Source organism: Beta vulgaris, chromosome 3, assembly GCF_026745355.1.
Source record: "Beta vulgaris subsp. vulgaris cultivar EL10 chromosome 3, EL10.2, whole genome shotgun sequence".
Lineage (NCBI taxonomy): Eukaryota > Viridiplantae > Streptophyta > Magnoliopsida > Caryophyllales > Amaranthaceae > Beta > Beta vulgaris.
Window position 1 is genome coordinate 25,207,975 of NC_079204.1, and position 13,901 is coordinate 25,221,875.

At 35.8% G+C, this 13,901-nt stretch overlaps 1 protein-coding gene across 1 annotated transcript; it reads left to right on the top strand.

The window, feature by feature from the left end:
* The first annotated feature begins 12,039 nt into the window (after positions 1–12,039).
* On the top strand, positions 12,040–13,194 carry LOC104906811 (uncharacterized). Its single transcript, XM_010695628.1, has one exon. The coding sequence runs from the start codon at positions 12,040–12,042 to the stop codon at positions 13,192–13,194; it is 1,155 nt and encodes a 384-aa protein (XP_010693930.1).
* Positions 13,195–13,901: the final 707 nt, after the last annotated feature.

A 13,901-nucleotide genomic window follows, 5' to 3' on the forward strand; every position in this document is an offset into this window, starting at 1 on the left:
AAATTAATTATTTTGGGTTTACTAAAAAACTTGGCCTATTTTAACGAAATCATTTATTATTGGGTCATATTGCTTATCAAATAAAAGTTGAACTCTTAATAGGGTTATGTCCATGAGGTTCGAGAGGCAAGATAAGTGAAAACCCTAGGGTTCTCCTAACTATATAAAAAGAGCTCTCATCTTCACTTACCACGGGAGAAAAACAAAAGACTTAGTGGTTATTTGGTATACAGAAAATTATTTAGGCAATACAAATTCTCATGATTTTCAAATTTGGGTAATTGTTTAGTTGATAGAAAGTGGTGAAAATGGGAGCAATGAAAATTCACGAGAATTTGAAATTCCCGCAGAATGTAGGAATTTATTTACCTACCCTCCCCTTGGTCTCTTACAATTTCTACATAAATTCATATGAATTACAACTTCTCTTATAACTACCGGACAATTTAGACTAATTTTTAGGAATTTCATAAAGGAATTAATTTCTCACAAATTGTAAATTCCTATGGGAATTTAATTCCTCTTGCAATCAAACAAGCACTTAAAGAAGAGAAAGCCGATGCACAAACTCTCTAACTGTTTGTTTGGTTGATACGAGAAAATATGGAAATAGAAATTCCTAGGAATTGAAAATTTGGTGAGTTGTTTGGTTGACAACAAATAGCAAAATAAAGGAATCGGAAATTCTAAAGAATTTCGAGTTCCCACAAAATGGAGGAAATTACTTACCAAGGTCCCCCTAGGTAAGTAGAATTTTCCATGTTAATTTAATTCCCTCATTATCAACCAAATAATTTAATCAATTTTCTATGAATTTGATTAAGTAATGTATTTCGAATTGCAATTTCATGAAAATTTTGACTTTCATGTAAACCAAACGATCACTTAAGTCTGCACATGCATCCAAGCCAAACATTCAATCTAGAAGAAGAATAACAAGTATCGAAGGAGATCAAGCCCGAAGGCTCTCATTCAAGATCAAAGTCAAGTAATTTCGGAAGATCGAATCAATTGATACATGCATATTAGATATTGTACTAAGAAAATTCATCTTAATAAATGTTATATTTGTTTCACATATTTTGATTTATTTTGTAGAGATTTAAACTTTGTATTTACAGTAGTTTTTTTAAAAAAGTTGATTATAATAAAAAGTAGTTTTTTAAGATTTTTTCGAAGAGTTTGTCTTGTAAGAGACCACCTACTTTTAAATTAAAATTAAGCAATGGTAAGCCCAATATTGAAAAGAGATTAGCTCAATAGTGACTAAGTTAATTTTTTTTGGTGACTAGTTTGATTCATTTAGGGACTAAATGTACTTTTATGTTAATATTAGATCGTCTCTTTTAATAATTTTTGCTTTCTAAATTTATAAGTAACACATGAAAGAAGAATAAATCATCAACAGTGATGAGTAATTTGCATATGCCCTCTCACAACCTGCCGGCCTTTGATTACGAGAGTTATCTGGTCGACAAAGGAAATTAAAATATATATTTTTTTTACAAGAAAGTAGAAGATATTTGAGTTTACGGGAATGGAGTAGTCGGTACATAAAGCTTTATTGCCGAAATAACTAAATAAACACAAAGCAATGTTTTTGGATCTGATGTTACCAACAATTAATGCCTCTAAAATTTCTAGCAAATACTCCAACGACTTCTCTTGTTACTTTCAACATTTTTTTTTTTTTTTGACAATTACTGTTTCCTTGGTCTATTTTTAATGTGGTGTTCTATAGTAATTAGGGGTGATCACTGATTCAGAACCGGATCGGACTAAAAGCAGTTGGATTGGTGGACCGAAATTTGAAATTATTTTGGACCGGTAACAGACCGGTATTTTTTCGGTCGGATCCAGTTTTGGCATATTGCACCGAAAAATCTATATTTTTGTGAAAAACCTTTTTTCATCTGATTTAAACATATTTATAAATTAGATACATAAAAATTTAATAATTTTAATAACAACATTCCTAAAGGTAATGAATAGTAGAGTTTTAACTTTATAGCTTTAAAACTTTTTTAATATATATATATTTTTTTTTAATTAAAAGATCAAAAATTTCAATCAACCGTCCGGACTGGAAACTCGAAATCAGGATTTTCTCTAAACCGAGGACCGGACGAAAATTTATGACCCGGCCCGAATTCCGGTCTGGTACGGTATAAATTCCGATCCTATCCTAGTCTTTGCACATATATACTCATAGTCCAAGTGGTTTGGGTTGGAGGGTTTTAGTTTTGATAAATACGGGTTACATTTAATATAAGTCAAAAATCAGGTGCATTTTTGGGTCCGTGCTAAACTCAGGTTCACTTCTTAACTTGCGTTCAATCCTTGAAAAGGATAAGTTGAACGGGAACAACTTTCTTTATTGGGAAAGGAATCTAAGAATTGTTCTTAGGTTCAAAGGTCGAGAGGATGTTATTGAAACCCTAATCCCAGTTTTAACGGCTACCTCTACTGAAGCCGGAAGGAGGCCCATTAGGCCATTGTAGAAAGGTCAGTAATTGTTGCTTAGCTTATGCTCGCGGCTATATAACCCAGCCTTAAAAAGAGGTTTGCAAGCTTTTATGCCTACAACATTATCCGACAGCTGAAAACCATGTTTAACAAGCTCGGATTGAGAGATATGAGACTCTCACAAGAGTATGCTTGAGTGTGCGTTAGTTGAAGGTAAGCCGGTCGCCACTCATGTCTTCGAAATGATCGGTTATTTCGAGGCAATGGAGAGGTTGATCTTTCCTTATAGCTAAGAGTTGGCTACGAACATCATACTACACTCACTAGATGAAGGAATCAATTAGTTTAGGTTGAATTTTAATATGAATGGGTGACGAAGACCCTTACTGAGTTTTATGGGATGCTCATGACTGTCTAGCAAAACATCCCTCTTGCATCTAAGAAGGAAGTTCTTATGGTTCAAAAGGGAAAGTGTTTTAAGAAGGAATGGGCGGGCAAGAAAAAACAAGACAAGGGCAAGCAAGTTACCACTCAGACTGCTGATAAGACACAGGCAACGGCAAAGGTGGCCGCAAATTCCAAGTGCTTCTACTATGATCAAATATTGGAAGCGTAACTGCCCGAAGTATATGAAGGATAAGAAGTTTGGGGCTTCTTCTTCAGGTATCTATGTCATTGACATTAATTTAGCAACATGTACTTCTTGGGTATTTGATACTGGCTGTGTTTCTCACATTATTTCGAATGTGCAAGGACTAAGAAGGAGTTTAACCTTGGCTAAAGGAGAGGTAGAGCTGAACGTTGGAAATGGTGTAAGAGTTGTGCCGTTGCAGTTGGGACTTATAGTCTACCTTTGCCTTCAGGATTAATATTAGAGCTTAATAACTATTATTATGTTCCTGCTATTACCAAAATCATTATTTCTATTCCTATTTTGGATAATGAAGGGTTTTCATTTACAATTGAGAAAGGTTCTTTCTCTGTTATTTGAATTCAATATTTTATGCCACTGCTAAAAGGTCTAATGGTCTATATTTCCTAGAGTAAGATAAAGATGTCTTTAATAAAGATGGTAAAAAATATGGATCAAGCGATACTAATTCTACTTACTTATGACATTGTTGTTTAGGACATATAAACGCGAAACGCATTCAGAAGTTACATGAAGACGGACTTCTAACATCCTTTGACTTTGAGCCATTTGATGTGTGTGAATCATGTTTAATGGGTAAAATGACAAAGTCACCTTTTACAGGAAAGGGTGAAAGGGCGAGTGATCTATTGTGCCTAATACATACTGATGTGTGTGGACCAATGAGCACAAAAGCTAGGGGATGGTTTGGGTACTTCATTACTTTTACTGACGATTTAAGTAGATATGGATATGTCTATTTAATGTAACATAAGTCGGAATCATTTCAAAAGTTCAAAGAATTCCATAATGAAGTCCAAAACCAGCTTGGCAAGACAATCAAAGCACTACGATCCGGTCATGATGGTGAATATTTGAGTTAAGAGTTTAGTGATCACTTGAAGAGTCTTTCACAACTAACTCCCCCTGGAACACCTCAGTTTAATGGTGTATCCGAAAGGAGGAACCAAACTCTACTTCATATGGTTCGGTCTATGATGAGTTTTGCTGATTTTCCAATATCCTTCTGGGGACATGCTCTCGAAACTGCTACTTTCACACTTAATAGAACTCCATCAAAGGCAGTAGAAAAGACACCATATGAGATATGGAGTGGAAAAGTTCCAAGCTTGTCTTTTCTACGTATTTTGGGTTGTGAGGTTTATGTAAAATGTTTACTTTCCGACAAACTCACCCCTAAATCAGATAAGTGTTTCTTTGTGGGTTATTCCAAGGAAACCAAGGGCTATTACTTCTACAATCGAACTGAGGGAAAAGTGCTTGTTGCTCGTCGTGGTGTCCTTTTGGAAAAATATTTTATGTCCAAAAAGGCAAGTAGGAGTAATGTATTTCTCTAAAAAGTTCGAGAAAAGCAACAAATGGACATAGTTACCTATGTTAGAGAAACACAAAGACCTGTTGTGGAGCTTGAAGTAGTTCCTCCTTTGGAGCAATCTTCTCCCATAACTGACCAAGTGTTGGAGGACGTGCATCCCATACACGAACCTCCTACATTCCCACTCAATCTAATTCGTGCAAAATTCTCAAATTGTTGAGAAGAAAATTTCTCCTGTTGCAGCCCCTCGTAAGTTAGTAACAAGAATACCAACTAAAAGGTTTGTTGATTTCTTGTTAATAGAAAGTTCTGAGATAATGATTTTAGAATTTGAGGAACCTACTACTTAAAAGCAAGCTTTGATGAGTGAAGACTCCGAAAAATGGCTTGAAGCCATGAGGTCCGAAATGGCATCCATGTCTGAAAATCAAGTATGACTTGGTGATTTCCCGATGGGTTACACCTATTGGTTGCAAATGGGTTTTCAAAGTGAAAACAGACAAGGATGGTAACGTTCAGGTTTATAAAGCAAGGTTGGTTGCAAAAGGGTTCAAGCAAGTTCATGGTATAGACTATGACGAAACCTTTTCACTAGTAGCAATGCTTAAATCTATTCGGATACTCCTAGCGATCGTTGCCTTTTATGATTACGAGATTTGGCAAATGGATGTAAAAACCGCTTTCTTGAATGGGTTCTTGAAAGAGGATGTGTATATGGTACAACCAGAAGTTTTGTGGATCCAAAATATCCTAGGAGGGTATGTAAGCTTCAAAAGTCCATTTATGGATTGAAGCAAGCATCCCGGAGTTGGAATCTTCGATTTGATGAGGCAAATAGTTTGGTTATCTCAAAAACGAAGAAGAGTCTTGTGTTTACAAGAAGGAAAGTGGGAGTAACATAGTCTTCTTGGTCTTGTATCTACATGATATACTTCTCATAGGAAACAACAATCCTATGCTTGAGTCAGTTAAGGAATGTTTGAAGAGTTGTATCTCTATGAAAGACCTTGTAAACATTGAGTACATTTTGGGGATCAAGATCTATAGGGATAGGTCTAAGAAGATGATTGGACTTAGCCAACGAACTTATATAGATAAGATCGTCACTAGTTCAACATGGAAAACTCTAAGAGAGGTTTTCTACCCATGCAACATGGCATGTCGCTTAGCAAGACTCAATGTCCTTTGGGACCTCATGAGATTAAGCGAATGAATAATGTTTCTTATGCTTCAGCCCTAGGATCCATTATGTACTCCATGATTTGTACTCGCCCAAATGTTTCATATGCCCTGAGCATGTGTAGCAAATTCCAATCAAATCCAGGTGATGCACACTGGAGTGCATCTGAGAATATCCTAAAGTACTTAAGAAGGACTAAAGATAATTTCTTAGTGTATGGAGGTGAAAGTAAGTTAATCTTTGAGGGTTACATAGACGCGAGCTTCCAAGCTGACAAAGATGATTATGATCCCAGTATGGTTTCATCTTTTGTCTAAATGGAGGGGAAGTGAGCAGGAAAAGTTCAAAGAAAAGCATTGTTGCTGATTCTACAACGGAAGCTGAGTACATTGAGGCGGATGCAGCAAAGGAAGCCGTTTGGATGAAGAAGTTCATTCTGGAGCTAGTGTTGGAGATGGTATTATTTTACATTGTGGTAACAATGGTGCCGTAGCTCAGTCTAAGGAACCAAGATCATATCAAAGGTGTAAACATGTACTTAGGAAGTTTCATCATTCGAGAAATCGTTGAGAGAAAAGATGTAATAGTTAGCAAAGTTTAAACGGATAGCAAAGTCGTTGATCCTTTGACTAAACCATTGCCTTAGCCTAAGCATGAGACTCATACTAAGGCTATAGGGTTTGAGCATGTAGGAGAGTGGTTTTGATTATGTACTATTTACTTTTAATTAGTTCACAGTTGTAGTTACTCTTATGACATGTTTGGTTATGTTTACCTATAAAAGGCTACATTCTTATTTAATCTTCGTTTAGTACTAAATGAAACGTTTTAAGTATTCTATAACTTCATAGATTGTCAAATATGTGATTTGACAAATGAAACCCTATCTAGTGAACAGGAGTTATGATATACCTTGGTCCCTAGTTTGAATCAATAAAGTTGAACGTAAATGATTCAGTTTCATAGACTAGATTGTAAGTTAATTTATACCGAATTTCATGGGCTATGGGGACATAGAGACGTCTAGTCATTTGCATAGACATGTATAGTTGATACACGTCGGGAAGACCTGGTGGGATTTCTCTAAAAGGTTTATGAGAATCTCATTAATATTTTTAGTGGATTCCTTTGACATGAGTACGATACTATTCTTATTTAAGGATTAGTATGTTTTTAAAACTGCAAAATGTCGTGCCGTAAAAGGAGGCTATAAAGGCAGTGATCGGAACTGCTACAAATTCAGTGGGAGTTTTGGTTTTACAAGACTAGATAAAGTCCTCTTGAGAGTTAGGATTGGTGTCTTGGCCTCTGGAAGAGCGAGAACTGAAAATGCATGGTTGTGCTCAATAGATTAAGAAGCTAACCATTATTTGGTTCATGGTTAAGAATGCTCTAAGAACATCCCAAATCATTTCATAGGGTCGATACGAACAATATGGTAATCTTGTAAAAAAGGAGGCTGCTTCCCTTGGATGATTTTTTTTCTCGAACTGTACCTTGATCAAAACCACAAAATAATAATATATACTTATTCGGTTGGGATAAATTAAAGGGAGTAAAGATGTGAAGAATATAAAAAATTCCTTTTTTTTGCGAAAAATTTACTCCTCACTAGATTTTTTCAAAAGAGAAATTTCATTAATTGAAGACCAAACGATATTTACAATAAGTATTAAAGAAAACAAGATATAATCGCACAAGATCAAATCAAATTACATTTTGAAAAAACTATAATGAACCAGATCAAGCAATACAGTGCAATCCCCTTGTATTTGCTGAATCACACAACTATTGATGGGGAATCTATCATTCTGATATACTTGGGAAAACCAAATTCTTGATTTAGCCATGTTGACCGCATCCAAAGTTTCAATATCTCGACGTTAATGTCTTGAACTTCACCAATGGGAACAATTTTCCATACCATTTTTTAAACTTCCACGTGGGAAGAGAATAAAACAAAACTCCAAACTCCCATCAAAAGAGATAAAGACTCCAAAATTGAGTAGAAAACGCTCAGAAAGAGAGAGAGAGTGGAAGATTATTAATAGCAAAAATAATAAAAACTAGAAGAAAAAAGAATGGAGGCCTGGAGGGCTTACCACCATCGAAAGGATTATGGCTGCCTCTACCTAGAAAAAAAGGATTAGGGTATTTTGAAGAGGAAAAGGAGAGAGGGAAGAGGAGGAGGCTAGGGGTTTTACTCCTCACTAGATAGTTCAACTTCCTAATGAGTAGAAATTTTGCTTCTCATGATCAACCAACTAATTATTGCACTAAAGCTCCATCGATCGAATAAACTTTCTATTTTTATAAATGACCCCTAGATAGATGTTTATTTTTGAAAAATATTATTTTTTTGAAATATCTTTGTAACTTTAGTCGATGCATGGTCCATATTCTCTCATCTTATAATTAGATGGACTAATTAAATAGCTACACTATTAGATAGGTATGTAAATATGTGAATATAAGTTTGTAACTTGCATATCATTAAAAAGACATACTATATCATGTAAAACTACAATATTTTTGAACAATTCACTATATCCTTTAGAAACCCACTATATAATTCAGGAATTAATTATATTATGCGAAAACATACTATATCATGCGGAAACAACATCATTTTTGAGCAATCTACTACATCATGTAGAAACTCAATATATCATTCGGACATTCATTATGTCATGCAGAAACTAAATCTTTCTATATGTTAAAGCACATGTCACGATATATACTACACAACCTACATCTTCTTGCATGTTAAAACATTAAAACTAAATCCTCTACTATATTAGATATAATTTCACTATATGTTCTCCGTTAATAAGATCCATTATATTGTATTTAAATTTACAATATCTCTAAAAACTCACTATATGAATTTATTATTAATTAACAATCTGGTGCACACTAAGTTAGGTTCTTCCGAGCTTATTTTAGTTCAGTTCAACTCAGTTCAGTTCAGTTCAGTTGCAAGCATTTCAGTTCAGCTCAATTCAGTTAAGTTCAGTCCAGTTGCAATTAGTTCAGTTAAGTTGCAATTAGTTCAGTTCAGTTAAACTCAGATCAGTTCAGTTCAGTTCAGTTTCAATTGTTATTTCTGTTAGTTATAATTTAATTCATTTCAGTTCAGTTCAATTCAGATCAGTTAAGTTAAGTTAAGTTCAGTTACAATCACTTCAATTCCGTTCAGTTTAGTTGAGTTGCAATCATTTCAGTTGTTTTATGTCAAAAACAGCATGCCCTTTGTGTGCACCAATTTCATTTAAGTTTTTTATGTTTGTCTAAACGCATGGATGTAATGGCGTGTTCTCTTCGACAGAAAATAACTCAACTGAGCTGAATTGAACTCACTGAACTGAAACTGAACTGAATTGAAACTGAATTGATTACAGCTCAACTGAATTAAATTATAACTAATAGAAATGATAATTAGAGCTGAATTGAACTGAAAATAAGTTGGCGATAACAGACCCTAAAAATTATCATTTTATTCATTTTATTATTTATATATCATATACTTATGCAATAATTAGATTTCTATCTTCTTGATTTAATTATAAAAAACTACATGTTGGGTCCCATTCGCATCTCCACATAACCAACTCTTCACTAGCGTGGGTCCCATATTCACGTTTTAAATAATCTTGCAATGTGTCCAAATTTGGTTTTAAATTCAGTACGGTAGGCTAAGACCACACTAAAACACCCCTTAAAAACTAATAATAGCACACTGAAATTAAATCCAAGCTTATCATCAGCAAAGTCGGTGTCCAAATATAAAAACGTATCCGACTGTATGAGTAGTCAGATGGTACTCGTACTGCATAATTTGTGTGCTGGCTTCTCATGATGATGGGATGAGCCTTCCGCCTTCGCTCTCTCTTATTATGAGAAAGTCTTGGTAACCAACTCTTTGAGTCCAAAAACGACTCAAACACTCAAAAAGTTACACAATGGTACCATTATAACCTGGTATTGGTATCATATTGTTATCAGGATTGGTACCAAACAACCTTACTTTGGTATCAAAATTTTCGGATAATGGTACCAATCTAACCTAGCATTGGTACCAAACAACACGCGCGTGAAATTTCCAAGGCTTAAAATGACCAAATGGCCCCCGTTTGAGTCCCCTAAGAGACTCAAACGGTTGGTTGCCAAGACAAGCTCCTCTTATTATCATCAATTCATCATCATTCACCATTTATCCATTATTACCATTCTCATCGTGAGCATATGAAGTATTCAATGATATACTCCTTTCGTTTCATTTAATCTACACATTTTGATATTTTATAGTATTCACAAATTTCATTTTGACCATCATTTGTAATTTATATGCGGATGAAAATATAGTCATATATGATCTTGTTAGATTCATCATAATATGTATTTTATTCATATGTACTTCCCCTCAAAAAAAAATATTAATATGTACTTTTATAATTTTTATAAATACAAAACTAAAGATATATGTGCTCAAAGTTTTGCGTTGACATGGGTGAAAAATGTAAGTGTGTAGATTAAAATGAAATGAAAGGAGTACTAACTTTATTTAAATACTTTTGACAATCTGTAAACAAACAAATTTGAATATTTAGTATATTATTGTAAAATTTCCTTTCATGATTTTATAAATTGAAAAATCAAAAAATAGTTATACACACTTTCCTATATATTTTGAAACCAACAACGTTGTGGAAACTACTTTTTCTTATGTGTTTTTATGATTTCTTTTTAGTTTTCACTAAACAAAAAATATAGTAAAAATCTTTTGAATAAGCTAATATTTACATGGGCTTTTCAAAATAAGGCAAATTTTTTATTATTCTAGATTATAGGTCTACCTTTATACTCACATAGTCATATGATTAGTGACTTGTTAATAGGTAAAAGTCCAAATTTTATTTTTATATTTTAATTTTTATATTTTATTTTTATATTTTACATGGTTTTTCATCCCCGAGCCGCGTAAATACTACTAACATTGCTTTAATCCCGAAAATCAAAAATCCCTCCAAGGCAGCTGATTTTCACCCTATTGCTCTGTGTAACGTTCTTTATAAGATAGTCTCTAAAGCTATTGTTATGATACTTAAAGATTTTCTACCTGCTGTTGTTACTGAAAATTAAAGTGCTTTTGTGGCGCCTTATTACTGACAATGATTTGATTGCTTTAGAAGTTTTTCACTCCATGAAACATCGTAATCGGAGTCGTAGAGGCACTATTGCCATGAAGCTTGATATGAGCAAGGCTTATGACAGGGTTGAATAGGATTCTATGAGAAAGCTTCTGCTTACTATGTGTTTTGATGGTCGGTGGGTGAATCTCACTATGGACTGTGTATCCTCTGTTTAATATTCCTTCATTGTCAATGGATCTGTTTGTGGTTTGGTTACTCCAGGGCGTGGCCTTCGCCAAGGAGATCCTCTTTCTCCGTATCTGTTTATTTTGATAGCTGATGCTTTTTCTGAAATGATTCAGAGAAAAGTGCAGGAAAAGCAAATTCATGGAGCTAGGGCTAGTCGTAGTGGCCCTGAAATATCTCATCTTCTTTTTGCGGATGCTAGTTTACTCTTCATTAGAGCTACCCGACAGGAGTGCATTGTTATAGTTGATATTCTCAACCATTATGAGTTAGCATCTAGAGAGATAATTAATTATGAGAAGTCGGAAGTATCTTTCAGCCGAGGTGTCACTATGGATCAGAGAGAAGTATTGATGAGCATTCTGAATATGCGGCAGGTTGACAAGCATGAGAAGTATCTTGGTATCCCCTCTATCTCAGGTAGATAAAAAAAAGTTATCTTTGATTCACTATTAGATAGAATTTGGAAGAAACTCCAAGGTTGGAAGGAAAAAATGTTGTTTAGAGCAGGGAAGGAAATCCTTCTCAAGTCTGTAATTCATGCCATCCCGAATTATCTCACGGGTATTTACAAAATCCATAATTCAGTTATTCAGAAAATTCACTCGGCAATGGCAAGGTTTTAGTGGGGCAGTTCTGATGCTCACCGAAAAATTCATTGGAAGAGTTGGGATTCGATGTGCGCTCTAAAGTGTTTTGGTGGTTTGGGTTTCAAGGATCTAAAGGTCTTTAATGTTTCTCTCCTAGGCAAACAAGCATGGCGTTTGATCCGTGAGCCTACTTCTCTTTTTGGCCGAGTGATGAAGGCCAAATATGACCCTTCCTATGATTTTTTAGTGCCTCCCTTGGTTATTCAAACAGTTACTCTTGGAAGAGTATTTGGAGTTCGAAAGCTTTGATCAAGGAGGGCGTTGTTTGGAGAGTTGGTGATGGGTCCAACATTAATTTGTGGAATGACCCCTGGATTGTTGACGAAAATGGTCGTTTTATTACTAGTGGTTAGCACGCTTCTTTCTCTAAACTGAGTGATTTGATCGATTCTGAGCGTATGGAGTGGAAGGTTGATGTTATTGAAGCAACGTATAATGATCGAGATACTCGTTGCATCCTCGACACTCCTCTTAGTCATTATGAACTTCAAGATGAGCTCACATGGGCCCTTACTAAAGATGGGCACTATTATGTGAGGACTGCTTATATGTTAGGGAAAGGCAGTAACCTTGATCATTTTCATCAAGCTTGGGGCGATATTTGGGGCATGGAAATTAGCCCAAAGGTACGTCATTTTTTTCGGCGCTTTTGCACTTACTCTCTTCCTGTTCGAGCACTCTTGAAACGAAGGAACATGATAAAGAGTGATCTTTGCCCCTGGGGTTGTGGCGTATCTGAAACACCCATCCACGCCATTTTTTCTTGCCCCCAATGGATTGATTTATGGAGAGGTAGTGGCTGTGAAGCTTTGTGTTGTGTGGATGATAGTGCAGATTTGTGTGAACTGCTTGTGAGTTGGAGGGACATTGATGGGAAACTAAAAACCAAAGGGGCTTTTCTAGCCTGGTGTTTATGGGGGGACAGGAATAATATGGTATTCAATCAAAAATCCACTCCTCACAAAGTCCTCCTAGATCGTGCTGACAGATGTGCGGCGGAATACGGGCAGTTCCCGGGCCGTATCTACTCGCATCATGCTGCTGCGCATATCCCAAGCTCTCGACAGTGGCTTGCACCACCTCTAGGCTCCTGCAAGCTCAATGTTGCTGCTTCATTGCTAGTGGATGGTTGGGTGGGGTTAGGCGTTGTTGCTAGGGAATCTAATAGTGTTGTTTGTTTTACTGCCACACGTCGAGTACGAGCTCACTGGACTCTCGAACTTGCGGAGGCCAAGGCAATCACAATGGGGATTCATTTGGGGAAGAGATTTGGGCTCCAAGATGTTGTGCTTGAGTCGGATTGCCAAGTGGATATAAACCGTCTTGCAAAGAATGTTTCCAACCTTTTCGATCTGGATGTATTTCTCTATGATATCTTTTCTTCTTGTTCTTCTCTTTCATCTATTGTGTGGTCACATGTGAAACGTGACGGGAATTTTGTAGCTCACCATCTTGCAAAAATAATTCCTTTCGGGGATGAACAAATTTGGGAGAACCACGTTCCTTCCGAAGTAGAGCCCTATATATTGATGGACAAGTTGTCTTTGGATTAATAGAGCTATCTTATTTCCCCTTAACAAAAAAAAAACTTCTTCATTTACTCAGTTAGGTCAAAGATTTGGGATCGAGAGCCTAATTTGTAAAGCTCGACGATTTTGAACTTGAGGTGAGCTTTGTCAAAATAACTTAATATTAAGGCATTTGGCCCACTCCTTAATAGTAAAAAAATAACTTCAATCCTTCATTTAAGGTAAAGGTAAGAAAGATCCAGATTATTATATTGTCGTTCTCTCAGGTTAAAGGGGAAGGTGTGTGTTAATGAGCATTGGAGTCGAGCAAGTGGAGCTCGAGTTGATCAATCGAGTCGAGCTATTCGAGCAAACCGAGCTCGAGTTGAGTCGAGGAGAGCTACAAACACTTTGTACGAGGACAATTCGAGTAGGGGTTTGGCGAGCTTAACGAGCAACAAGCATGAGTAGAGCAAGGTCGAAAAGTTTTATGTGTCGAGTCGAGCAGGCCTCTACTCGTGATTGACTTGCTGGATAGCATCACTAACCATAACCTAAATTGAACATTCATGAGGAAAATTGGCTAAGCGATCATAATTGATTCACTATAGGGAAAAACTTAACATCTATGAAATCAAAAGTATCAATTAGCAATCATCTATTCAATATTCACAATCTTGTATACGTGTGGAAGTTAGAAATACCTATTCACTAGTACAAAATCGACGATTTGCGTCGGATGCGAGACCCCT

Coding starts and splice junctions, on each gene's coding strand:
- LOC104906811 (XM_010695628.1), top strand. CDS start 12,040: ATGGAGTGGAAGGTTGATGTTATTGAAGCAACGTATAATGATCGAGAT.